The sequence below is a fragment of the Giraffa tippelskirchi genome, chromosome 3 (genome assembly GCF_054371585.1).
Source record: "Giraffa tippelskirchi isolate mGirTip1 chromosome 3, T2T-mGirTip1v1.2.pri, whole genome shotgun sequence".
Lineage (NCBI taxonomy): Eukaryota > Metazoa > Chordata > Mammalia > Artiodactyla > Giraffidae > Giraffa > Giraffa tippelskirchi.
In genome coordinates, this window is record NC_137277.1 from 177418601 (window position 1) to 177446523 (window position 27923).

The 27923-nt window shown below is 50.8% G+C and overlaps 1 protein-coding gene, 1 long non-coding RNA gene and 1 other non-coding gene across 3 annotated transcripts in view; 1 reads left to right on the forward strand and 2 right to left on the reverse strand.

The window, feature by feature from the left end:
* The window catches only part of LOC145543626 (uncharacterized), a 74482-nt gene extending 54738 nt beyond the window's left edge, over positions 1-19744 (reverse strand). The window contains exon 1 of the long non-coding RNA XR_014080920.1: positions 19688-19744. This is a non-coding gene — a long non-coding RNA (uncharacterized LOC145543626). The remainder of the gene's footprint in view (positions 1-19687) is intronic.
* Positions 1-27923, forward strand: part of TRIM62 (tripartite motif containing 62) — a 39260-nt gene that overhangs the window by 2132 nt on the left and 9205 nt on the right. The window contains exons 3-5 of the mRNA XM_081585733.1: positions 15542-15637; positions 20652-20908; positions 22239-22354. Coding sequence (XP_081441859.1) covers positions 15542-15637; positions 20652-20908; positions 22239-22354 — 469 coding nt within the window. The remainder of the gene's footprint in view (positions 1-15541; positions 15638-20651; positions 20909-22238; positions 22355-27923) is intronic.
* TRNAC-GCA (transfer RNA cysteine (anticodon GCA)) lies at positions 21950-22021 on the reverse strand. Its single transcript has one exon. It is a non-coding gene; the product is annotated as a tRNA-Cys (tRNA).

Here is a 27923-nt window from a genome sequence, read left to right on the forward strand (position 1 = left end):
CCGTCCAACTCTCACATCCATACATGACCACTGGAAAAACCATAGCCTTGACTAGACAGATCTTTGTTGGCGGAGTAATGTCTCTGCTTTTTAATATACTATTTAGGTTGGTCATAAGTTTCCTTCCAAGGAGTAAGCGTCTTTTAATTTCATAGCTGCAATCACCATCTGCAGTGATTTTGGAGCCCCCTCAAAATAAAGTCTAACACTGTTTCCCCATCTATTTCCCATGAAGTGATGGAACCAGATGCCATGATCTTAGTTTTCTAAATGTTGAGCTTTAAGCCAACTTTTTCACTCTCCTCTCTCACTTTCATCAAGAGGCTTTTTAGTTCCTCTTCACTTTCTGCCATAAGGGTGGTGTCATCTGCATATCTGAGATTATTGATATTTCTCCCGGCAATCTTAATTCCAGCTTGTGCTTCTTCTAGCCCAGCATTTCTCGTGATGTACTCTGTATATAAGTTAAATAAGCAGAGTGACAATATACAGCCTTGACGTACTCCTTTTCCTATTTGGAACCAGTGTGTTGTTCCATGTCCAGTTCTAACTGTTGCTTCCTGACCTGCATACAGGTTTCTGAAGAGGCAGGTCAGGTGGTCTGGTATTCCCCTCTCTTTTAGAATTTTCCACAGTTTATGGTGATCCACACAGTCAAAGGCTTTGGCATAGTCAATAATGCAGAAATAGATGTTTTTCTGGAACTCTCTTGCTTTTTCGATGATCCAGTGGATGTTGGCAATTTGATCTCTGGTTCCTCTGCCTTTTGTAAATAAAGCTTGAACATCTAGAAGTTCACAGTTCACGTGTTGCTGAAGCCTGGCTTGGAGAATTTTGAGCATTACTTACTAGCGTGTGAGATGAATGCAATTGTGTGGTAGTTTGAGCATTCTTTGGCATTGCCTTTCTTTGGGATTGGAATGAAAACTGACCTTTTCCAGTCCTGTGGCCACTGCTGAGTTTTCCAAATTTGCTGGCATATTGAGTACAGCACTTTCACATCTTCATCTTTCAGGATTTGGAATAGCTCAACTGGAATTCCATCACCTCCACTAGCTTTGTTCGTAGTGATGCTTTCTAAGGCCCACTTGACTTCACATTCCAGGATGTGGGTGAGTGATGGCTCTAGGCTATGGCTCTAGGTGAGTGGTCATACCATCCAGATCAAGTTCAGATACTGTAAAAATCATTCTGAGTTGAAATCACAGTAGAGGCTAATTGAGAGTGAGGATAGGACTTATAGACTCAAGATTTGGGTAATAAGACCCAGAGGTGATGTGATTCAAGAAAAGAGAAAGAGTGGACCTCTAGGAGTTTCCAGGGACTTTTAGTGACCTCTTTAGCTCTGTCGCCCACATCAGGACATTGGGGACTATGTGAAACAGTACATACAGGGTAGCCAGATCATAGTCAGCCTAGGACTGTAATTGATCTCCCTGCAGCCTTCCCATCCTCACTGACCAACTCCTGTTCAACTCTCAAAGCCCTGCTCAAATGCTCTCTCTGTGTAAGCCTTCTCTAAACTCCCAAACAATAGCATTAGCACTGCAGTCTTTGTTAATAAGTATAATGTTTTTAAAAAATAGTGTTCCAGGAATTTCTCTGATGATCCAGTGGCTAAGACTCCACACTTCCAAGGCAGGGGGCTGGGGTTGATCCCTTGTCAGGGAGCTAGAGCCCACCTGCTGCACCAAGAGTTTGCATGCTGCAACTAAAGATCCCGCATGCCATAACTAAGACCTGGCATAGCCAAATAAATAAATAAAAATAAATATTAAAATAGTGTTCCAAGATTAGCTATAATTAGGAAACAAAGTACATTCTCTATGCCCTCCTTGGAGAATTCTCAGTGTACATTCACATATTAAAGGCTTGGAGAAATCTTGAAGCAAAGAAACCCATCTTGCTGTGTTTAATAAAATGATTCCCAAGCTTTTGTGAGCCTGGAATCTCTTTCTCAAGCTAAACCATCTAAATCTAGCAAACCTTGTGTCTTTGGCCTTAGGATATCAGACTAGCACACAGTCCCCAAGAAAAGGGACAGTCTCTTAGTCCTCATATCTGTGGACCTAAAGCCTGGCACAAGGTCTGGCCCACAGCGCACATCAGTAAAGGTTGAATGAATGACCAGCCCTGACCTAAGTTGCCCCAGACTGTAGAGCCTTTAGAAGCAGAAGGTTTCTGACTCCTTAGTTCAGTTCAGTCGCTCAATCATGTCCAACTCTTTGCGACCCCATGAATCGCAGCACACCAGGCCTCCCTGTCCATCACTAACTCCCAGAGTTTACCCAAACCCATGTCTATCGAGTCAGTGATGCCATCCAACCATCTCATCCTCTGTCGTCCCCTTCTCCTCCTGCCCCCAATCCCTCCCAGCATTAGGGTCTTTTCCAATGAGTTAACTCTTCGCATGAGGTGGCCAAAGTATCGAAGTTTTAGCTTCAACATCAGTCCTTCCAATGAACACCCAGGACTGACCTCCTTTAGGATGGACTGGTTGGATCTCCTTGCAGTCCAAGGGTCTCTCAAGAGTCTTCTCCAACACTACAGTTCAAAAGCATCACTTCTTCGGCGCTCAGCTTTCTTCACTGTCCAACTCTCACATCCATACATGACCACTGGAAAAACCATAGCCTTGACTAGACGGACCTTTGTTGGCAAAGTAATGTCTCTGCTAAATGACCATTTTCCCTGTTGTAGAGGGTCGCCCCACTTATACATGAGTCTCTGTGATCCACCCTGCATCAGCAGATACCCTGGCCCTAGGAGAAATGACCCATGTTCACCTCATCTGCTCCTTGTTCCTTTAATCCCCAAACCACCGCTGACTCCCTTCCAGTTTGGCTGTTAGGGGATGGAGAGCAAGGGCTGGGGGCTCTGGGAGCTGGCACAAGGATGCCATTGGCCCTCTACTCCCAGAGCCCCTTGTGCCAGGCTCTGGTGTCTCCATCTCCCTGTCTATGAAATCACATAAACAGGGAGAAAGAGAGAAACTTGGACAGGACTGGGCGCAGGTAGTAAGAGTTTGGAGGGACTCTGTCTGAAACCGTCTGTCCATCCTCTTCATTATGTAGATGTGGAGACAGGTCCAGAGAGGTGATGCGACGTACCCAAAGTTACACTGCCAGACAGAGAGAAAGCCGGCCTAGAAAGCTCACCCTGACCCCAGCTAGATCCCGTCCCTGCCGCTCAGCCCCTCCTCTCCCTGTCTGACTTTCTAGCTAGGGAGAACTCTGCCTTCCAACATTTGAATCCCCTGTCTGCAAACCAGCAAATCCAAATTATGGTGTGTGGGGTTTTGTCGTCTGCTCCATGACCTGTGGTAGGCAGGAGAAAGTGAACATATATTTTCTCCAAATGTTTACTGAAACACTGTCATTCTTGGGTGAAAAGAAAAATAAGACTGCTACTCACTCACCCTCTAGTGTACTGTCCTGGGGTCGGTCACATTTAGGTTCCAAACCTTCCTTCAGCCCTGTCTGTCTAATTGGCACATCTCTTCATGGAAGCCTCCAGGCTCTCGCCTGTAAACTTGCTTCAGGATGATTCTTTCCTACCAGGATTTTCATGAGGCTGACCTGAAATGAATCTGCTATTCAGATGCCTGGCACAGGTTAGGGGCTGGGTCAGCACGCGCTCCCATCCTTTCTCCTTCTACATATGAGACCTCAAGTGCCCAGCTGGGCGATTGCCCAGACCTGCCTCTCACCTGAGAAGGAGGCCTTGTTTTGGTACCTCCTTTGGGCTTGGCAAGAAAGTGGCAGAGAAACATCCTCCCCCCATGGAGAAGTAAGCTGCTGGGTGAGGCTCAAGCCACTCCCCATCCCCATGACTCCCCCTCTGTTCATGGGGAAGTGGGGCTCATTAGCTATTTATGCACTGGAAATGAGACTGGGCTTGCCTGTCACACCCCCTCCTCTCCCAGCAGCTGGTGGCTTGTTCCCAGGGCTCCTGAGGCCAGGGCTGGGCCCCTCTCCTGGAGAATAACAGACTCCGAGCCAGCAGGGCCTTGGAGATCATCTGGTACAAACTTCCTTTGACAGATGGGGAAATGGCAAAGCAGGGAGGAGAGTATCCTCCCCTTTCCCAAGGCCTTGGGGCCAGAGGAGGCTACTCCTGGCTCAGCAGGAGTCTCCTCACAGCCCCCTCCTCCTAACAGTTAGCCTGGAGCTGTTTTCATTTATTATAAATCCTAGAGGCAGCAGAGCAGAGAGGTAAAGGGCTCTGGCTTTGTACTCAGGCAGCTCCAGGTCTGCAGTATCATTTCTGGCTGTGTGACCTTAGGAAAGTTCCTTATCATCTCTGAGCCTCAGGAACCTCCTTCACAGCATAGGAATAATGGGGTTGAATTCAATAAGATGACATTGGCCAGAAGTTGGTACTGCAGTTGACACATAGTAAGCACTCAATAAATGACAGTTCTAGTATGTTACATCATACTTGGCACTATTAATATTTGGGGCCCGATAAGTTTATGTTATGCAGTGCTTCCCAGGTGGCACAGTGGTAAAGAATCCGCCTGCCGATGTAGGATGACACAGGAGATGCAAGTTGGATTCCTGGGTCGGGAAGATCCCCTGAAGAAGGAAATGGCAACCCACCCCAGTATTCTTGCTGGGAGATCCCATGGACAGAGGAGCCTGGCAGACTACAGTCCATGGTATCGCAAAGAGCTGGGCACAGCTGAGTGACTGAGCACACACACACACAAGTCTATGTTATGCGAGGCAATCCTGTGCAGTGTGGGCTGTTTAGTAGCATCCCTGGCTTCCACCCACTGGATGCTAGTAGCATGACCCACCCCAAGCTCTGACAGCCAAAAATGCCTTCAGGCTTCATCAAATGTCCCCTAGGGTCAAAATCACACCAGGCTGAGAACCCAGGCCTGGAGAAGTCCTACTCAGCTTTCCAGGCTCAGCTCAAATAGCCCCTCCTCCATGAAGCTTTCCCTGACCTGCCAAGTAGAATGGCTTTGTACTCCAGATTCCAATACTGGGGTCAGATCCTGGCATCATCACCGATAAGCTGTGTGACCTTGATCTGATCACTTCACTTCTCTAAGCCTCTACCTGCTAACATGGGGATAACATGACCGTCATGGCAAGGATGTCGTAAGAGGGAGGTTGTATCAAAAGTGCCTGACACTGTGCTTGGCACACAGTTAGCGGTAGCAATTTTTAAATATCTTTATTTTTTCTGAGTATAAAATTAACATACGAAACAGAGCTATATAATGTAAAAGTTAAAATCTCCCCATAGTCCCACTCCATGAAAAAATAGGATTTTTTCTTAAAGATTTGTTTACAGTTCTACAGAAATTTTGTCATGTAAACAGTGTGTGTGTGTATATGAGTGTGTGTGTGTATGCCTTCCCTTTTTTTCACTGCTAAGCACTGGACCACAGAGCAAAGTGGAGAGAAGGAGCCACCATCTCAGAAGGGTTTGGGGCTTCTCAGTCAATATTACTGAGTCCTAGTCCACTGCCCAAGAATGTGCTAAGCACTTTTCGTGTATTGACTCATTTAATTTTTTTTTCATGTAATGTTTTTCATAACACCCTGTCAAGTGGGTACTGTAATTTACTCTTCTTACAGATAAGGAAACAGAGGCTCAGAGGAATTCTGTGACTTGTTTGGTCACCCAGCTGGTAAACAGCAGGGACAGGATTTGAAGCCTGGCTGAGTGGACCACACATAGCCTCTGAGCTGCCTCTCAGGGCCAGGTGGCTGTCTCCCCCGCACCCTGCCTGTCTTTGTATTTCAAGTGTACAAGGTCAGGCTCCGGACACCGTCTGCCCGTGCCAGCTGATGCTCCAAGGGCAGGTGCTGAATGTCATCTTACTCAGGCACAGCATCCAGCTCTCTGGCCATCTCAGCTTCCTAACCTCCAGGCAAGGAGTTGGATTCAGTCCCAGCCACCCCCTCCAGGTCTCATGTGACCGCTGGAGCCTTTCCCAAGGCCTCCTTCATGCTAAGGGAGACAGCAGTGGGTCAGCCTTGGATGGGAGCCCTGAGGAGTTGGGCATGGGGCTCCAGAGACCCCTGAGGCAGCCACATGGGGAAAGAACAGAGCTGAGGGACTGGATTCAAATCCTGACTCTGGCTTCTTCCAGCTGAGCAGAAGGTGCTGCCTTCTCTGTACCCTCTCCCAACCTGGGAAGTGGAAATCAAAACAAAACATAAAGAGGGAGAGTGAGTTGCTGCCTATCCAGAGACAACTGGTGTGAAGGTGCTTTATTTGCTCCTGTGGACACCCGGGCTGTCTGTGTCCGGGGGAAGTGGCCCTGTTGTTATTTTTTGCAGGAGAGGGCAGGACTTGTGTGCACAAAGCAGGCTCCACGGGGGAAAGGCTGCCAGTGAGTCAGACTCACGGCCGCGGTTGGCATCTCTACTTCCCTCTTCACAGGTGTGTGTGGGCAGCCAGGAAAAGCCCAGTTCATCCATAACACCTTGGCAGAGCACAGGTCATGGGGCTGAAACTCAGAATGGAAGCTGGGGGCCCCAGGACGTTTATTTTCTAGGGAGGAAAGGATCTGGTAGGAAGTGACAACAGAAACAATAACAACCCAATAAAACATGAGCTAGAGTGTATTGGACCATTGTTATGTGCCAGGTGCTGTTACAGGCCTTGAATCCTCACAGCAGCCCTTTTTCTTTTCCCCGCTCCCCGAGTGGGACTAGGATCAGCCCCATTTCACAGATGAAGACGATGAGGCTGAGAGGCTCAATAACTTGCCCAAAATCATGCTGCAAGTAGGAGGCCTAGCTGGGTCAGACTCTGGTCTGTCTGACTCAGAATTCTTCCCCCTCACCAACACCACCCTAACCGCCTCAGGGAACATCCAAATGAGATCTCAGAAACCATCCACTTCCATCCTCTCCCCACTGGGCAAATGGGGAAACTGACTTGCCCCAGATTGGTCCAGAGCCCAGCTCTCTGGAATCTCAGTCCAGTGCTGTTTTCATAGCATCATTTACTTTCTGGACCTTGAATTCTACTTGAACATGACGGGGTGGTTGTAGAGGATGTGGAGAAGGTGTCCTTCCTGGATTCAGAGATTCAGTTAATCATTTACTCTGTCAGTACTCCTCCACTGGCTCACTGAGGGCCAGGTCCTGGGCCCAGAAGAGGGCAAGACAAGCTTGGCCCTGCTGTGGTTCTTGGGAGACAGACCCATAAGCTGCAGGGTCATGTCCTAGGCTCCTGTGGCCACAACTGAGGATTGGCCAGGTTCCCCAGCTGACAACTGGGTCTTGCGAGCAGAGAGAGGAAACGTTACAGAGGGAAAAACAACACCCGTGGTCTCATGTGCAGAGTGCCAGGGGCAGGCGCCTGTTCTCATTTCACCCTCACAACAGCGCCAGGAGACAGGTCCCATTGCCCCATATTTCACATGAGGAAACAGGCTCAGAAGTTGTGCCTAAGGTCACACAACCAGTACATGTTGCTAAAGCCAGAACTTGGACCCAGATGATGATCTGAGTCAGCCAGGGACAGGCATGAAGGTGAGCCAGTGGTTCATTGTGATTGGAGGGGGAAGCGTGGGAAAGGGGCTTGAATGCACCACCCCTACCCAAGGAGTGTGGACTTGATCCTGGAGATAGGGGGAACTCGCCTGCTAGACCAGGCAAGGCTGGCCTGGTCAGTGTGCCTTAAGGGGCGGTGTGTGGGTGGGCCTGGTGGGCAGCCTGGAGGAGGGGGCACAGTCACGCGGTGCTGCCCTGCCAGAGACCGTGAGGCTCAAAGTGGACAGGGCAGGCTCAGAGGCCGAGAAGGTGCATCGGGGTTCAGGGCTGACGGAAGAAACAGGAGCATCGGGGGTCTGCGAGTGAAAGAGAGACCTGGGGGGAAGGGAGAGAAGAGGCAAGTTCAGTTTGCCGTGTGAAGACCTGGGGCAGCTTTGGGCCAGAGGAGGGAAGAGAAGGCAGTACTGGGTGCGGAGGAGGGGAGGAGTCTTGAGCACCAAGGGGTCTTGAGTACCTATTGTGAGCCACACCACGGTGGGCCCTTTCAAGGGTCTCATCTCATTTTATCCTCATCACATCCCCGCCAAGTGGCTCTGGTCCTCATTTTATAGATAAGGCTCTGAGAGGGGAAGACGTGCTCTACCCAAGGGCATGCAGCCAGGATTTGAACCCAGGTTTTTCTGACACCCAAGTTCATGCTGTTACCACAGGGCAGAACAGTGACACGGGTGAGAGGGTCCCTGAAGCCGGTGGAGATGGCTTCTGGCAGCAGCTTTATCCTCTGGGCTGGAGGAGGGACGGCCTTGCAGGAAGGGACGTCTGGCCTTGGGGGCCTGTGATCCCTGGCTCTCCGTCCTCCCCCTCAGCAGCTGCCCCAGTCCTGGCCTCTCTGTGCCTGCGGGAGCCCCAGAGTCTCTTGGCAGACATATTTGCATAATTGTGTGCTTAAGTCCGCACCAGCCCTGACTCTGCTCCCTCTCCAGGGGCTCTGCCCTCAGGAGGGCACCCACCCCCACCCCCCACCCCCATTCCTGTTCTGCCCTAGCATTGATGGGGCCTGCAGAGTCCAGCTCCCCCAGACTGACCTCCAAGGCCAACTCCACCCCACCCCCTGCTGCCCTCACTCCAGCCAGCCCCACAGGCCTTTCCAGCTTGGGACTCCACCCACATACCTGGCTCCAGCCACCCCCAACTGCCCCTCACTTCCTACACTCACCAGGTGTGCCCCTACCTGACCAGTTCTCTCCACCTGGAATGCTCTGGCCCCACCCTGGAGACTAGAAGGGACCCTGCCCAGCCATCCATCTATCTTCCCAGATCTTTCTGTCAGAAATAAACTCTCTCTAAGAAACTCCCTATTTCACATACAATTATAATTATTGTGATGATGATGACAGCTACGAGTGACTGAGCACTTCCTGGGCCTCCGGACAGGTCCTATATTAAGTCACCTAATCCTCACAACAACCGCTGAGCCGGTGCTGTCATTCAGTTCAGTTCAGTTCAGTCGCTCAGTCGTGTCCGACTCTGCGACCCCATGAATCGCAGCACGCCAGGCCTCCCTGTTCATCACCAATGCTGTCATTAGCTGTACTTCATAGATTTGGCAACTGAGGTGGGAGGGAGTCACCAACATAGCCGGATTCCTAGGTGTTCCCTCCACGCTTATCCTGTTCTCCCTTGCAGTCTACCTGTTTCTGTTTCTGCCTCTCCTACTAACTGCGAACTCTCAAGGGCAAGGGCTGTCTGCAGCCCCCCAGCCCCCTGCAGTGACTGGCCCAAAGCCTGACCGTGGGTGCCCAGACATGATTGCTGTGTTGCTGATAGAGGGACCGAGCGGTTTCCAACATGGATTTTGGAGTCACTCAGATCCCCACTCCTGATTCTTAGAAGCTCTGTATCCTTTGGCGCACTGCCTGACCTCTCTGAGACTCTGTTTCCCCCTCTGAGAGACTGAGGTGACAAAGGCACTAATCTCATGAGGTTGTTGTGAGAATTAAGTGACACGCTGCCTGTGAAATTCAAACCTAAACCACACGGGTCCAGACCCGGTTCTGAGCCTCCAGGAGGGTCACTGTCCTTCCTCACAGTTAGCTCTATCACTTAGGAGTTTATCAACAGCTTCTTGTTTCCCGTCTGACCTCTGCTAGGAGGAGATTTTCCAGTTGGTTCTCTGTCAAGCTGTGTAGCCATGGGCCACTCAGTCCCTTTTTCTTGGACCTCAGTTCCCTGTTCTAGAAATCCAGACGGCTGGACTAGATGGTCCCTGGGGCCCCTTCCCATTCTGGCCATCTGAGGAGGAAAGGAGGGGCCTGACACAGCAAACCACAGGGACATGGGGAAGTGACCCAGGAACCTCACATGGGACATGGTGGCCCCCCTGTCTCCCAAGCACCCAGTGTATGCCAGGCTCTCCACTGTAAGGCTAGACACTTCTTACCATTATCTCATTTCACCCTTCCAACCCTAGGAGATATTGTTATCCCCATTTCTCAGATGAGGGACTGGGGCTCAGAGAGGTTAGGGTACCTGCCCAAGATCACACAGCTAATGGATGACAAAGCCAGTCTCCTAACCCAGGGGGTCAGGTCTGATCCCAAGCCTGGAAGGAGGGAAGGCAGGGTGAGGAACAAAGCCCAGGCTGCCTCCTAGTCTTGCTCTGTGGGTTCTACGTTTTGTTTTTCCTAACTTAGCTATTCCCTCAGGATCTGTAGCCCACCTGAGGAGAGTTGCCTGCCTGCCTTTCAGGGGTGAGCCCTGACCCAGCCCAGCCTCTCCCCAGGGCAGATTCACGATGTAAACTCTGTGCCTGGCCCTCTCCTAGGTACTGAGGGTGTGAAAATCTCTCAGACACAGTCCCTGGCCTAACAGCCTATACCTTATGGGGAAGACTGACAGGTAACCTTGCTGTTAAGATGCAGCATGCGCCAGATAGTGTGAGGGGGCTCTGCACACAGGGGATTGTCTGAGGACAGAATGGAGTTGAGATATGGATTCTCAGTGGAGGTGACGTCTGATCTAGGTCTTCTGAGATAAGCACTAGTCTAACAAGTAGAGAAAACCATGTAGCTGAGCCTTCCAGACAGAGTGAACAGCATGTGTAAAGGCCTGGTGGAGGGTACTGCAAGTTGCTTCATGGATCTAGAGCAGCGCTGTCTCGTAGAACTTTCTGGAATAATGGAAGTGTCCTGCATCTGCACCCTCTGATACCGTAGCCACCAGTCACCTGGGGCTGTTGAGCACTTGAAATGTTCACCCTAGCATAGCTGTTGTTGTTCAGTTGCTCAGTTGTGTCCAACTCTTTGCAACCTCATGGACTGCAGCACGCCAGGCTTCCCTGTCCATCACCAACTCCCGGAGCTTGCTCAAATTTATGTCCATTGAGTTAGTGATGCCATCCAACCATCTCATCTTCTGTCATCCCCTTCTCCTCCTGCCTTCAATCTTGCCAAGCATCAGGGTCTTTTCCAATGAGTTGGCTCTTCACATCTGGTGGCCCAAGGATTGGAGCGTCAGCATCAGTCCTTCCAATGAATATTCAAGGTTGATTTCCTTTAGGATTGACTGATTTGATCTCCTTGCTGTCCAAGGGGCTCTCAAGAGTCTTCTCCAGTACCACAGTTCGAAAGCATCAGTTCTTTGGCATTCAGCCTTCTTTATGGTCCAACTCAGTACAGCTGAGGAACTGAATTACAATTTTATTTCATTTGAATTTAAATAACCACGTGTGACTAGCAGTTACTGCATTGAATGTTAGGTCTAGATGAAGAGAAAAGGCTGGAGAAGAAATCTGGGGTCAATACTGAAGGGCCTTGAATGCCACACTCAGAGTTGGTGCCCTTTTCCCCAGCGTATGTGTGTGCTCAGTAACTCAGCCATGTCCAGCTCTTTACAACCCAATGGACTATAGCCTGACAGGCTCCTCTGTCCATGGAATTTTGCAGGCAAGAATATTGGATTAGGTCACCATTTCCTACTCCAGGAGATCTTCCCAACCCAGGGATTGAACTGGTGTCTCCTGCAGCTCCTGCATTGGCAGATGGATTCTTTACCACTGAGCCACCTGGGAAGCCCTCTTCTTCCCAGACAATGCGGAAATCCTTCAGAGGGACCTGGGGAGGAGCTGCAGGAACACATCCATCCTGGAGAACCATCATCCCAGCTGCTCTGTGGGGCAGGGAGAAGCCTGGAGCCATGGTCCAGAAAAGAAGTGATAAAAACTGAACCAGAGAAGAGGACAAATTCCAGGGCAAGCTCAATGACTGCTTGGATTGGTGGCTGGGCTGTGTCAAGGGTGACTCCTAGATTTCTAGCTTGAGTGGCAGCAGGGTTAGGGGGTGTGCCCTGCACGGAGATGGGTAACATGAGAGGAGGGGCAGTTTTGGGGTCCCATACCACTATTCTAGCTTTCACTGTGATGTGAATGTCTCTATCCCTGTCTCCCCACCACCCACCCAGCCCATCTACACACCTCCTGGTCATCATGGGTTGGGACTCACCCCCATCCCTCTCCCTGTCGCTGACATAGCAGCATGTGAGGCCCAAGGAGGCCTCATTCAGCACATGTTTGTGGAATGGACGAATGAATGTTCCATTGCTCCTGGGATCCTGTTGTTCCCTGACCCTGAAAGCAGGGAGGAATTTGGCCATGTCCCTGGGGTGCCCTGAGCAATGTGAAGAACGTGGCCTCCAGGGCAGTTTTCTCAGAGAATCTGAAGAACTGCCTGAGTGGTTGGGTCTATGAGAGCCACCAAGGGAGAGAGTTGTAGCATTTGGTTCATCTCCTCAAACTCTGCATCTCAAGCAGACTGTCCCAAGTTGGACAGACCCAAGGCCGTCAGGGAGGAGCAGTCATTCTGTATTCTTAGGTGAACGTGATCTGTCTATTCCAGTGGCTCAGATGCATGAGAATCTATTAGAAATGACTTCCAACTGTTAGTAATAGAGAGATGCCCAAAGTAACTGAAATTAGATGAGGGTGTATTTCTCTTCCACATAAAACAAGTCTATAGGAAAGGAGCCCAGGCAATGGTGTGCCAGGGCCAACTTGCCCCAGTTACTGAGAACTAACTGTGCAAATCTTGTCTCAGCTCTGCGTCTGATGACCTCACATGGAGAGCTTGAAATTGGCTTTGAGGGGAGCCTTTACACCATAGAAATTGGCTAGCACTATAAACTGAGGCTATTTATCTTTTTTCCAGAGGGCAAGCTTCCTAGCACATTCCTGAGTGCAATGATGGTGTGGCTACCCCATCAGGGACACAGGCTGCTTCTTCCTTCTGTTTCACTGGTTTTGGCCTGTCATATCCATCTTTCTGGTTGCCTTATGGCCTGAGATGGTACTAGAGTTCCAGCCATTATGTCTGTGCAAGCTCTCTACTCCCATAAAACTAGCTATTCTGAGTTTTCTATCTAACCCGTATTTTCAAGGCTGGGTCCTCTTCATCCTTCACCTGTCATCTGAGGTGTGCCCTCCATAGAGAAGCCTTCTCTGACACCCTACTAAATTCATCACCCGTCCTATGCGGCTTTATTTTCTCTAGACCATAGACCATGCGTGCATGCTAAGCTGCTTCAGTTGTGTCTGACTCTTTGTGACCCTATGGACCATAGCCTGCCAGGCTCCTCTGTCCATGGCATAGACCATAATGGATAACTATCTGAAGGCTTCCCTGGTGGCTCAGTGGTAAAGAATCTGCCTACCAATGCAGGAGATGCAGCTTTAATTCCTGGGTCGGGAAGATCCCCTGGAGAAGGAAATGGCAACCCACTCCAGTATTCCTGCCTGGGAAAACCCATGGACAGAGGAGTTTGGAGGGCTACAGTCCATGGGGTCACAAAAGAGTCAGACATGACTTAGTAACTAAACAACAATATTATCTGTCTTCCTCACTAGACTGGAAGATCCCTATCAGTAGGGACCATGTCTGTCTGGTTCTCTGCTGTGTCCCCAGTGCCTCACGCTGCCTGGTACATCATAATTGCTCAATAAATATTTGTTGAGTGAATAAGGGATAGTAAGCACAGATCATTTTGTTTTCTACATGCTTCCCTTAGCATGTCATTGTGACCATTTTCTCACATTGCTATCTAGCCTGTAAAATTAGTTGGATTAGATGTTTTCAAGGGCTCTCCCTGCTCTGATGAGACAGGTGAACAGGAGGTGGGGGTGAACAGGTAAGTCAGCTCCCTGGCACCACTCACACCCCAGGCTGACTAGAGAGCCCGCACCAGAGGCTGTTTCCATGAAGATTCACTCCCGAAGAAAACTTCTTTGAGCCCCATTTCAATGCCAGGCCGTTGATGGGTGCAGGGGAGATAGAAAATGGTAGGGTAGGCCTGCCCTGCATGGAGATGGATGAAGGACAGCCAGGAGAACAACCAGCTGTGATACCATGGACTAAATGTCCAGAAGTACTGGAAGCCAGGGCTTCCCAGGTGGCGCTAGTGGTAAAGAACCCACCTGCCAATGCAGGTAGACATAAGAGACACAAGTTCAATCCTTGGGTTGGGAAAATCCCTTGGAGGAGGGCACAGCAACCCACTCCAGTATTCTTGCCTGGAGAATCCCATGGACAGAGGAGCCTGGCAGGCTGCAGTCCATAGGGTCGCACAGAGTAGGACATGACTGAAGCGACTTAGCACGCACACACGAACTGGGAGCCATCCATCTCTATGCCCCATTCATTCATTTGACAAATAATTATTGAGGCCCTACTGTGTGCTGGGCACTATTCTAAGTGCTGGGGATAGAACAGTGAACATGTCAGTCAAGATTCTTGCCCTCCTAAAACTCACATTGCAGTGGAGGAGAGGAACAGTAAACACACTGTCAGATAAATAAGCAAGATCATGGAGACCATGAAACAGGATGTGATGGAGGGTGGAAGGGATGCTACTGTGCATGGGCTGGTGAGGCAAGACCTCTCAGAGGAGGCAGCATCTGAGTTGTTACGTTAATGCTATAGAGGAATGGGCGAGGGGGGAGTCGGGCTGGGGGGGTGGATCTGAGAGTGAAGTGCACCAGGCAGAGGAAGCAGCAAGTGCAGTCACAGGGCTGAAGCAGCCCAGAGTGAGGAACAGGAAGAAGACCACTTTGGCTGGCTGGGAGTGATGGGGGCAGGATGGTGGAGACAGCGGTGGGACGAGCATGAGGGCACTGAGACACTTGTATCAGGCATAAAGCTGAAGCAGGTGCCCCCAAACTCAGTAATCAAGATGAATAATTCTTAATGAAATTTTTAAAAATCAAAATTAATGCCCCCAAAACTGCATGATGAGCAAAATATCAGATTTGTAAATAGAGACAAGATGACTAGCCGTGTCTTACTGAGCCATATTGGAACCAGAGGCAAAGGAAACATCAGTCATAACGATCCTGTCCTTCTTTAAAATTTTGACATCTCATGGATTTTTGTTGTTGTTCATCACTGAAAAAAATGTATCACCTGGTGTCATGGTCGTGGTCTGCAGAACTAGACTTCCTGAGTTCCAATTCTGGCACTACCCTTCCATGCTTAGCAGTAAGTTTGGGGGCCAGTTTCTTGGCCTCTCTGTACCAGTTTCTCCATCGGAAAATGGAGATAATAACAATGCCTACTTCAGGGTTATTGAGAGGATTAGATGACCCCATACAAGCTAAGGTCTGAGAACAGTGCCTGGCCCACTGGAAGTGCTCAGAAGATGTGGGGAGTTAGTCATAGCCCTGGACAGTGGTACGGCCTTGGTTCCTGCCAGAGGATTCTAAGCAAGGAGTCTTGACCAGCACATCAGGGGGTTGGAAAGTATGTGGAAGTGGATTGGAGACTGGGGGACCAGAAGCTCCTAGGATGGCCCGAGTGGAGGCTGTTGCAAAACTCCGGGTGAAAGATAGGCACAGACTCTGGAGATACTTGGGAGACAAACTCGACAGGACTTCGTGGTTGTTGAACTGTGACGGGAGGAGGGTGCTGGGGCGGAGGAGGCACGGGGCCAGGATAGCTTCCAGCGCCTGCAGCAGGCTGCATTCACCGTCACCAGGAAATGCCGGGCCTGCTCTGGCCCGCTCCGCCATTCCTGTCTTGTCTGTGTTCCAGAGGGAGCTGAAGGAGCAGCTTCAGGCCCTGCAGGACAGTGAGCGGGAGCACACGGAAGCGCTGCAGCTGCTCAAGCGACAGCTGGCAGAGACCAAGGTGAGCCTGGCCTGGAAGTGGGGGCGGGGCTGGAGGAGGTGGGGGGGGGGCTTCGTGGAGGCGGGGCACTTGAAGGGCGGGGACTCGAGCCCGGGGCGGAGCCGGGGCTCCTAGGGCCCAAGCTCCAGGTGAGAGGGGTGGGGCATGCGGCCGGGGCGGAGGCTGGGGCTTCTGCGAAGGTAAAGGGGCAGGGACCCTCTCCCAGATGACAGAAGGCAAGGATTTGGGCTGGTAAGGATAGGGTCCTCGCTCCCTGCTTTGGGTGAAATTCGAGGTGGGATCAGGGACCCTCTAGGAAAACCCTGACGTTCTACGGGACTGGAAGAAGGCACCTAGTCTCTTTTCCCTCTCCCGTTATTAAACACACCCATTTTCAGAGATACCAATCCTGAGAATGTTCCCTCCAAGTCCTCCTGATGGTTTGTGGCTCAGCCCTGGTATAATCTCCTCTCTTAAACTCGGACCGTGAAGATATAAAGAGTAGGGGCAAACCCTGCAGGCTTTGGCCACGATGGTCTGAAAAGAAAAGTCTTTTTCTTTGACCCGAGAGGAAGGCTGTGGGTTCTGATCCAAGCACTCCATTCTGTGTGACTTTGGGTAAACTGCATACTTTTCTGCACTCTTAGTCTTCCCATCTGTGCAGCAGGGACTCTGCCAGGCTCTGTCCAGCCATGCTGTTCTGGATCCCAGCACACTTCCAAGGGGCTCCTTCCAACTCCTCCACAGATATCTCTCCAACTGAGCAAGCCTTGCTTTGCTCTCTGCTGTCCTTCTGGGACCACACACCAGGGACCTAGACCTGGCTGCTAAGCTCTTGGGTGATTTCATTGTCCTGGTAGCTCAGTGGTAGAGAACCTGCCTGCCAGTGCAGGAGACTAAAGATACGTGGGTTTGATCCCTGGGTCAGGAAGATCCCCTGGAGGAGGGCGTGGCAACCCACTCCAGTATCCTCGCCTGGAGAACCCCATGGACAGAGGAGCTTGGCAGGCTACAGTCCATGAAGTCTCACAGAGTCAGACACGACTGAAGTGACTTAGCACACACACACAGCACAGCACTCCATTTGCAGGGGTGCCGCTGCCAGCAGCAGCTGGAGCCAAGCCTTAGGAATGCTCTGGGCCTCCAGAGGTCACTGGAGAGGCCACTGGAGATCCAGACTTGTGCCCCAGCTTGGCTGCCAACCCACTGTGGGGTCTCGGGGAGGTCATGACAGACATTTCTTCAGAGAACATTCTGGAGTGTCTCTAGGCAAGACCCTCAGTGGGCAACAGATGAGAAACAGACCCAGAACTCTAGCATCTTTGCTTCTCACAGCCTCAGTTTCCCCACCTGCATGGGGATCCGGTACCTCTCAGGTGAAGAGAAGCAAATGGAAGCCTCTGTCTGGGTGAGAGGGGAATATTATGATCTGTTTTTCTCCCCAGCATTCTATTCTTCTCTCCAACCACCACCCCCCCATTGTTTTTCTCCACTGACCTCTTCCTCCCCTGCCTTCCTGTCCATCTGTCTACCTCTGGGGGGTCCTGTGGGGCCACCTTCCCCTCCAGTTCCCCCAGCCCTGCTTCCTGTCTGGACTGGGGTGTTTATACAAGAAATGCCTATGGATGCTTTGGAGGTCATATTTCACCTGGTGCCTGACTCGGCTGGGCTTTCTTGCGGCGCCTGCCCCTCCAGTGGCCCGGCTTGAGGGCCCGTCTGATCTCCCTCCCTGGGCTCAATGTTTTCCTTGGTCGGCCCTGACCGAGTGACACATTCTTGGCAGGGTATTTTTCTGAAACAGCCCCAGCTCCTCCAAGCCCCAGTGTGTTCCCAGGGATGTGGTGGGCTGAGGTGGGGGCTGCTTCCCCAGTCGAGGCACTGAAGGGATTGGGGGTGGGGCGGGCCTGGCTCTGTCCTAGAAAAAACTAGAGTAAATGGGGCACACCAGTTTAGCTGAATCTTTCTCTGTGCTGGGAATTGTGTTCCCCACCCATTGTTCTGCTGAACTGCACAGAATGTCACCTCCATGACTGCAGGATTCCCCAGAACCTATACACTTGTCTGACACACAATAAATCAGTTCAGTTCAGTCACTCAGTCGTGTCCGACTCTTTGCGACCCCATGGACTGGGACACGCCAGGCTTCTCTGTCCATCACCAACTCCCAGAGCTTGCTCAAACTCATGTCTATTGAGTCAGTAATGCCATCCAACCATCTCATCCTCTGTCATCCCCTTCTCCTGCCTTCCATCTCCTCCTGCCAAATTGTGCCTCCAGTTGTGCCTCCTGCCACAATGATAAATAGTTGTGGAACAAATGAGTGAGAAAAAAACCACACCTTTTGAAGTAGGAATTGTTGTCTCCATTTTATTAGCAAGGAGACTGAGGCATAGAGAGGTTGTGGGACATGCTTGAGGCCCCATGGCTAGTAAGTAGCTAATTGAGAACTTACTGTCTAATTCTGTCAGAGCATAGGGCATATTCCAGCCTCACCCTGGGTTGTCCTCAGCAAGATCTCTGGCTCTGTGATCTGCAAGCTTGGGAGGCCTTAAGAACCCATCAGGGACATACTTACGGCTCCTGGGGTGGCTGTCACTCTGATGTTTTACTTCTGAGCTGCCCTCTTCCAGCCTCTTTCTCTCCTCTTGTGTTGGAGACACTGGGCCCCCACCAATAAAGATGATGGAGTCTGCACCCACCTCTGCAGAGCGGTCTTGGGCCAGACCCTTCCCTCCTTCACCATTCAAGCAGGTTCTGACCATCAACCTTGTGCCAGGCCCTGGAAAGGGCACTAGGGGTGCAGGGTTAAGAAAAATATCATTCCTACCCAGGAGGGGTTCGTTCACTACCTGGGCAGCCACATAAAATGGGGGGCAGCATATTAAGAATATTTAAAAAATGCTATAGGAACACTTAGCCTGTTTAACTGGCTGCAAAAGTTAGGGAAGGTATCACAGAGAAGGGAGCATTTGATCTGGGTCTCACAGGATGAGTAGGAGTTTGCCAGTTGAATAAAGCATTTGCTGCGGGAAGGGTCCACTCTAGGCGGGTAGAATTACAGTGCAATGGCACTAGAGTGGTAAGCTGGGATCAGAGTGAGGACTTTGAATTCCAGACTAAGAAATTTAGCACTGTACTAGTCATCAAGGCACCAAGAAATGTTCCTGAACACAAGACTGACTGTGACCCAGTTTGCACTTTAGAAGGATCACCCCGGCAGCAAGTTTGTTGGCAAAGATTATGTGTAGTTGACACATAAACCAGTGAGTTGGTGGAACCCAGGGACATGTGTGGAGGAGGCAGGTGAAAAGATGAATGTGGCGCCCAGGAGACATGTAAGGCCTTTAAGATGGATGGACCTAGAAACCAGCCTCAGAGCAGTGGGAGTTGAAGATGAGGCAGGGCATGTCACGTATGAACAAAGGGAGCCAGCCTGGATGAGTCCTCAGGAACAGGGATGGCAGGGAAGGAGCAGCCACAGAGGTGGGAGGCAAACCAGAATTCTCAGTTAGTAGAGGCTGGCCCTGGGGCCAAACGCTGCTGCAGACTGGCCGAGGAGGAACCAGTAGGGCTGGCCATGAGATTTAGGGTTCTTTGGAGGCAGCAGCAGATGGTCCAGGGCAGGCAGGCCCCATTTTCCCCACCATGACCTGCTGCTGCAGGAACCTCTTCTTCCCTGGGTGAGGGGGCTCCAGGAGGCCACAGGCAGCCTGGCCCTTCATCCCCAGCCTCTCCCTTCACCACCTCCTTTGTCTGCCTGGCGAGCTGGGTGGGCATGCGCAGGGAGGCTGGCCCACTGCCAGCAGCTCTTCCTGCCGGCCCTCAGCCACGACCGGGGGAGAACTGGCTCTAATTGAGCCTTTGTGGAGCTTCCCACAGAGCCCTGGGCACTGAACACAGCGGGGTCTCTGATTCTGTGAACTCCCAGTCAGAATCCCACAAAGTCAAATTGCAGAGGCAGGCCCCACACGCTGCTGCCGCTGAGCAGCACTTTTGTACCCTGTGTCATCCTGCCTCTTGCTGTCCCCTCGGCTCTTCCCCCCCTCCACCCCCAACTGACATCCTACTCACCCTTCAGGCCCCAGCTCAGCAGCCATCTCTCCACGAAGACTTCTGGGATGTGTCTGTTCCAGTGTTTAAATAATCAGACTCTGGGGCTGCACCTCAAACAACGTCATGCGCTTTGTGAACCTCCCCTCACTTACCGTAGCCCTGCAATGTCATTGTGTTACCCTCTTCCCAGATAAGGAAACCAAGGTTCAGAGATAATCCAGCGACTAAAGTTGCCACAGCGGGAGACCTAGTGCCCTTGGGCACCGAAGCTATACCTTTTACCACTTGACCCCCTCTGGGGCCTGGCAGTGCCCTTGGGGACAGAATCAATCAAGTCCATGCTGGTCTCCTGCGACAGTGGCTTTAACCCCCAACTCTTGTTCCCTGGCAAGAGGGCCTAGGGGTGATGGAACAGGGTGAGTGACCCCCAAACTTTGCCCAGTAAGTTGCCATTTATAAAGCTCTCTGACATCTGTGATCTCCTTGGCATCTTTGCTTAGACCACATGAGTGATGTCTTTAAAAAAATAAAAATTTCACTCTCTCCTAGACCGAGCTCAGCATCTGCTCCCTGCCCACCCCCCACATCTCCTGACTGCTTCCTCATCCCTCCCGTCCCCAAGCCAGAAATCCGGACATCATCCTCACACCTGTCTCTCCTTTACCCTTACAGCCAGTCAGTTGGTCACCAGGGCCACAGAGGCTCCCCCTACAGATGTCTTTCAAGCCATGTCCATCTGCTGCTCCTCTAGCTCAAGCCTCGTTGGCTTGCCTGGACCATTTCATTCATTTCCTAACTGAGACTATTTGTTGTCCTTGATCAGGCCAGCTCTCTTCTTCCGCCATGCTTTTTGCCATTTCCTCAATGAACGTACCTTTCCTGCCCTTTCCTCTCTGCGTGCCAAGACCCTTGGTTTCCTCCTCTCACACAGGGATCACCCCATCCATTCTCCCTGACTAACCCCTGATGACCGTGTCCACAGTCTTCCACCAAAAGTCTGCGGACCACCATTGGGGAGGCATTCGAGCGGCTGCACCGGCTGCTGCGGGAGCGGCAGAAGGCCATGCTGGAGGAGCTGGAGGCAGACACGGCTCGCACACTAACCGACATTGAGCAGAAAGTCCAGCGCTACAGCCAGCAGCTGCGCAAGGTGCAGGAGGGGGCGCAGATCCTGCAGGAGCGGCTGGCCGAAACCGACCGGCACACCTTCCTGGCCGGCATGGCCTCGCTGTCCGAACGGTGAGTGCCTGCCTGCCCCAGCGTCTTCTCCAGATGGGTCACCCCTCCCCAGCCCGTGTAGGATGGAGGGGTGGTTAGCAGAGAAATCATTCATTCAAATCTCCATCAAACACACAGAACATCTGCTCTGTGCCATAGCCTGGGGTGAAGGCTTTGTGTACACACGCTATTTTATACATAATATTTATAATCCTATAGAATATTACTTGTTTTGTGTGATTTATATTATAAATATACATTTTATACTATTTATTATAATATCTTTTTTTATAATCCTATTAGCCCCTTGGAGGTCGTTACCACTGTCATCCCTATTTCACACATGTAGAAACTGAGGCACAGAAAAACTGGAACAACTGGCAAAAGCCCTTAATCTAGTACATAGGGGAGCCAGGATTCAAGCCCAGATCTCTCTGGTTCCATAACTACCTTTAGTAATAATACTTGGGACTTCCCTGGTGGTCCAGTGGTGAAAACTCCACGTTCCCACTGCAGGGGGCATAGATTCAATCCCTGGCTGGGGAAATAAGATCCTGCATGCTGCTTAGTATGGCACCCTCCCCCCCAAAAATAACAAATAAATGAAACTTTAAAATAATAATAATAATAATACTTAATTATTGGTTTTCCCTTATGGCTCAGCTGGTAGAGAATCTGCCTGCAGTTCAGGAGACCTGGGTTTGATCCCTGGGTTGGGAAGATCCCCTACAGAAGGAAAAGGCTACCCACTGGAGAATTTCATGGACTATGGGGTTGCAAAGAGTTGGACATGACTGAATAACCTTGACTTTTACTTTCAATGACCAGTACTGATAGCTGATTTCATGTATTGTGTTGACTATGAGGCACACACCGTTCTAGGCGTTTTACATGCATTAAGCCACACAGTGCTCACAAGCCTAAGAAAGTGAAAGTGAAGTCACTCAGTCATGTCCGACTCTTTGCGACCCCATGGACTTGTAGCCCACCAGGCTCCTCCATCCTTGAAATTTTCTAGGCAAGAGTACTGGAGCGGGTTGCTGTTTCCTTCTCCAGGGGATTTTCCCAACCCAGGGATCGAACCCGGGTCTCCTGCATTGCAGGCAGACGCTTTACCATCTGAGCCACCAGGGAATCACAAGCCTAGGAGGCAGGTGTTATCATAGTACCCATTTTAAAGATGAAGAAACTGAGGGTGATAACTAGAGAATTAGGAAGTGGTAGAAGCAAGTACTTGAGTCTGGGTATGGCAGACTTCCCACGCATGGCCTCGCCCTGTGCCAGCAGCCCTGAAGGTGCTAGGACAGGAATCTAGCCTCCAATGTGGTCTGCTCTCTTGCTCTCTTTCCAGGCTCAAAGGGAAAATCCACGAGACCAACCTAACCTATGAAGACTTCCCAACCTCCAAGTACACAGGCCCCCTGCAGTACACCATCTGGAAGTCCCTGTTCCAAGACATCCACCCAGGTAAGGCCCTTCCTGCCACTCACCAGAGGGCCCAGGAAGATGCAAGGATCATCACAGGTCGGAGGTAGATGGGCCACTGCCCAGTCCAGCCCCCTGCTCTACACACTGCATGGGGGCAGGGCAGAGGGATGGGAAGGGTGCCTTAATGAGCACCTACTATGTTCCGGGGCCTGTGCTGGGCACCTGCAGTAACTCAACCCAGGGGATCTTTATATTGATACAACTCCAGGAGGTTGGTTCTACTAGTGTGCCCATTCTCTAGATGAAGAGACTGAGGCTCTGGGCTGTTCACTCATTCACTCTATGAGTACAGAAGAGATCAAGCACCTACCTCACACCAGGCACTATTCTCGGTACTGAAGATAAAGCAGTGAACGAAACAGGCAAAACTTCCCACCCTTGTGCATCTCAGTTACATCCTAGGGTGTGAGAGAGGAAGAAAACAAAATTAAATAATTAAAATGCATAGTTTGTTAGATAGTGATAAAAGATAAGGAAGGGGGCTAACGGATGTTGAGGTAGGATAAAATGTTTAGTAGGGGATTCAGTCAGAAGACCTCCCGGAGAAGAAGGGAGTAAAGACCTGAAGGAAGAAGGAGAAGAGTGAGCCATGTAGATACCCTGGGAAGATTGCTCCTGGCAGTGGGTATAGCAAGTGCAAAGGCTCTGAGGCAGGAGCAAGCCGGGCGTGTTCAGGGAACAGTAAGGAGACCAGCGTGGCTGGAGTGGAATGAGTGAGAAGGAGAGTGGAGGTAGCAGTAGCCAGACCATGAGGGCCTGTGGGCCCAGGTGAAAACTTTCAATTTTATGCTGAGTGAGATAGGAGCCATTGAGGGTTTGGGACAGTAACATGAAGTAACGTGAGCTTTTAAGGTTTTAAAGTATCCCTCTGGCTGCTGAGTTGAGAATAGACTGCAAAGAGTTAAGGGTAGAGGTTAGGAGACTATTGCAGTAATCAAGGTGAGAGGTGATGCTGGCCTGAAGCAGAGTGATAACAGTACACATGGCGAGAAGTGATAGCATTTAGGATCCATATTGAACAGAGAGCCAACAGGATTTTCTAATGCATTGGATCTCAGATGTGAGAAAGAGGAAAAATATATGATAAGGGAGACTACAATCATTTTGGCTGAGGTGACTGGGAAGATGGAGTTGTAAACATGTGAGGTTCGTGATGCCAATTAGATGTCTCAGTGCAGACGTGGAGAAGGCAGTGGAAATGACACATATGCAGTTCAGGAGGAGGGTCCAGGCCAGTGGTGTCCACATGTGGATGGTACCGAATGAGCCAGGATAAGATCACCTAGGAGGTGAGTTGAGGGTAGAGAGAAAAGAGAGAGGACCACCACGCTAACATTTAGAGCCCTGGGGCCCTCCTAGAAGTCAAAGACAGGAGGGGGACCCAATCAAGGAAACTGAGAAGGAACAGCCAGAGACTAGGAGGGAGACCTGGTGCATCCTGGAAGCCAAATGGAGAAAGTGTTTTGAGGAGCGGGGAGTGGCTAGTGGTGGCCAGGCTGTAACGCTAAGTGTGGGAGGATCAGCACTGACTGTTCTCTTGATCTCGACGGCCTTGACAAGAGCCGCTCTGGTGGAGCAATGGAGGCAAATCCTGACTGGAGGCCATCCAAGACAGGATGGGAGAGGAAGTGGAGACAGTGCTTTCAGGGAGTTTTATTTATGGGAAGGAGAGAGAATGTGGTGGCAGCTGTTTGTTTAAGATAGAAGAAATGATAGCATGTTTGGGGGGGGGCGGGGTGCTTCCCTGGTGGCTCAGCTGGTAAAGAATCCTCCTGCAAAGCAGGAGACCCCTGTTCGATTCCTGGGTTGGGAAGATCTCCTGGAGGAGGGCATAACAACCCACTCCAGTATTCTTGCCTGGAGAATCCCCGTGGACAGAGAAGCCTGGCAGGCTACGGTCCATGGGGTCACAAAGAGTCGGACATGACTGAGCAACTAAACACAGCACGTGGGGGAAGGGGGACACAGAAAAGATGCGTAGAAAAAGGAAGAATTGAGGATGGATGAGGGAGTTGCTGGAGTGACTGTCGGGTGTGGGGTCCACCCCAGCCTCTGCCGGGAGCCTGGAGAAGGTAGCACACATGGACACCAAAGCAGAGGGTGTGGTGGTGGGAGCTCATGGGAATTCTCTTCTGACAGCTTCGCCTTTCCAGTAAGGTAGGAAGCAAGGTCATCTGCTGAGATGAGAATGGACTAGAGGAGGTCGTGGGAGGTTTGCCAAGAGGGGAGAAAGTCTGAAATGGATTTCTAGTAGTCAGTAGACCCTGGAACTCTGAGATCAACACCTTCCCAAGATTATACAACCCACCAGGGCATCTGAGTCAAACCTATTGGCAGCAGGGAACCTTCTGTGTTGAGTCAGGTGCAATGTCCTTTAGAGAGGAGATGAGGATGTAGAGGGGACTAGTCCCTAAGAGGTAGACACTATTATTATTTTTTAGACGAGGAAACTGAGGCACAGAACTGTTAGGAACTGGTCGTGGTCGTAACCTGGTAAATGGTACAGCCAGGATTTGAACCAGATCCATCATGCCCAAAGGGTGTGCCCTTCCCTACTAAGCCTACCAGGCATTCTCTGGCCTCATACCACCAACCCAGGAAGGCTGCTGGGGAGGCTGAGGCTCAGAGAGGCTCACCGGTTTTCCCAGGTCACACAGCAGTCAGAGCTCTTTGCACCTGTCTGGATTCATTCTCTCAATCTATAAACATTGAAAGTCCTTTGAGGCACATTCAGGAGAGACAGATGGGACAACAGACCCTGACAGTCCATGGGAAAAGGGCCGTGATGCGGGACTTACATGGGGCGATGGGAGCCCAAGAGGCAACAGGAAGCTCTGAGTGGGTCAGGGAAGGAGCCAGGGGAACACTGAGCAGATGGTGTTTGCACTGAGCACGGAAAACTGAAGGCTTTCCCACTTGGGGAGGATGCGGCCTAGAGGTGTCCCCAGACAATCCCTGGCATTGAGAACGATATACACAAAGTAGCATTCCAGGATGCTCACAATTGGCCTCCAGGTACAGATGGAGAAGGACTGAGGACAATCACTGAGGGTGTGAGTGTTGGACAGGGATGGGGCTCCCCTCTAGGTGACCAAAGGCCGCCTCTGATGCATCATGGCCAATTTCACAAAGATGAGGGGATAGCTCCTAGTACCCTTTGGTCTGAATCTGTGTCCTCACTGACAAAGGGGCAGTAGTTAGGGGAAGGGCTCATTTTCCAGCTGACTGGGTGGGGCTCTGGACTATCCTCCTGGGGTGGGGGTGGGGGGGTCTCTGTGCTCCCAGCCTTGGAGGGACCTTCACACTGGGACCCAGCGAGGGCCACACATGGGTGAAGCAGCATAATTCAAGGAAGCAAGAAGCCCGGCCAAGGGTCCTGACCCCTCCCCTGACCCAGGGAAGCCCCTCAGGCAAATGGTCTCGGGAGCTGATTTATCTCAGCTGCCACCTGCCCCACCCCCATCACAGCTCAGGGAGGCAGTCCAGGCAGTTAAGCCTGATATATCAAGGCACTGTGAGATCTGGGCCCTGCCAGTCTCTCCTCCCTCTACATCATACCCAGATACACTGAACCATCTTCAGGTCTTATGTGAGCCATATTCCCTCTCCTGCACACTTTTCTCACTTTTGCACAAGCAGTTCCCTTTACCTAACACCCTCGTCAAAAAACCTCAGTCTTTGAGAACTAACTCCTACTCTCTTTCACATCAGAGTTTATAAACACCTCCTCTGAAAAGCCTTCCTGGATTTCTCCAAGTAGCCCTGGGCTTTCCTGGTCTCTCTGTTTTATTAATATCTGCATGACTGTCTCTCTCACTAGACTGTGAGCTCTGAGAGGTCAGGGGCTGAGTCTGATTCATCACTCTACATCCCCAGCAGCCAGTGCAGTAAATGTTTGTGGATGACTGAATAAAGAAATGAATGAGTCCTGGTCTCAGTTCTGTTACTAGCATAGCCTGGCATTAAGTAGGTGCTCAGTGATTATTTGTTAAATGAAGGAACTTGCTGCACATCCTTGGACAAGTCCCTTCCTCCCTCCAAGCCTCTGTTTCCTCCTCTATTATAGGGATACTAGTGTTCCCTTCTTGACTCCCCCACAAGAGAGCAAAAGGATGTGGGAATTTGCTGATTGCCCCAGGGCAGGCTTTCTCAGCCTCAGAACTATTGACATTTGGGGCTGGATAATTCCTTGTCTTGGGAGCTGTCCTGTCCATGGTAGAATGTTTAACAGCATCCCTGATCTCTACCCAACTAGATGCTACACACACATACACACCCAGATGTGACAACCAAATATATCTCATTCATTGTTCAATGTCCCCTGTGAGGCAGATCTACCCCAGTTAAGAATGACTTCCCCAGAGAAAGCAGCCTATAGGAGAGGGGCTGAGGGAGCCTGTGTGTGCTATGAACATCCTGCCAAGGATAGCAGCCCCTAGGGCTTCAGAGAACAGTGACCTGGTTAGCCGGGCCTCTTCCTTTGTCTGTAGGGCCTGTGAAGTCACTCCGGCTCTTCTGCCAAAACCAAGGCCCTTTATGTCTAGATGGGAGGGGCAGGCGCCCCCAGGGACCTAGCCCTGGATTCTAGCAGCTTCCTGCCTACCCTCCTTCCAGTTCAGGCTTCCTACTGGATCAACAGAGAATTTTATCTAGCACCTGTCACTCCCCTGCTCTGGAACCTTGACTCTCCACCTGCACCCACATCCCTGCCCCACCTCTGAGCTGACACTGAAAACCCTCCTCCAACTGCCTGGCCTGACTGCCCCATCTCCCGGGCACAAACTTCCTCCCCACCCAGGACAAGTGGCCATTGTCCAGAGGACACCAGACAGAGGACACCAGACACTGCTTCCTTTGCTCCTGCCACCTCCCTCTCTGGGCTGCTCTATCCTCCCCCTGCTTATCTGAATCCAATCATCTTGGGTTCCAGCATATTCACTGTCAAGCTGTGTAACCCAGGGCAGATCTCCACCCTGTCTGAGCCTGTTTCCTCATCTGTGAAACAGATGATGGAAGGTGTGATTTATGCCCAGGGTAGGTAGGAGAATTAAATAAGATTATTTATTTGTGATAATAATCCTGGAACTTAGTAAATGCATGATACCTATTTCTTATGATTATCATGAATCATCAGATGTTTCCTCAGTCTTGCTGAAGAGGGTTTCTGGGGCCACATAAAGGAAAGAACATGTGTGAAAAGACCTTAGCTCGAGTTCCGGTTCCACATCCACCCCAAGTGGCAAATTAAGCAAGCCATTTAATTCAGAGAAATCTCCTTGGAACCTCAGTTTCCTCTTCTGAAAAATGGGTACAGTAATTTGTGCTCCTGGGGCTACTGTGGTGGTCTCATGAGCCAGAGAATGTGAAAGTGGGTTTTTTTTAATGCCCCACTGTGTGCAGCTGAAGGTCTGAGTAGGCAGGAGGAATCAGACTTTTTAAAGGCCTGAGTAGAGGAAAGAACCAATGGTATTTCTTGCCCTGTCAAGCCTCAAAGTTGCTGTCCTTGAGAACAAGGAGGCACAAACAACTTGCTGCCCAGTCTTTGGAG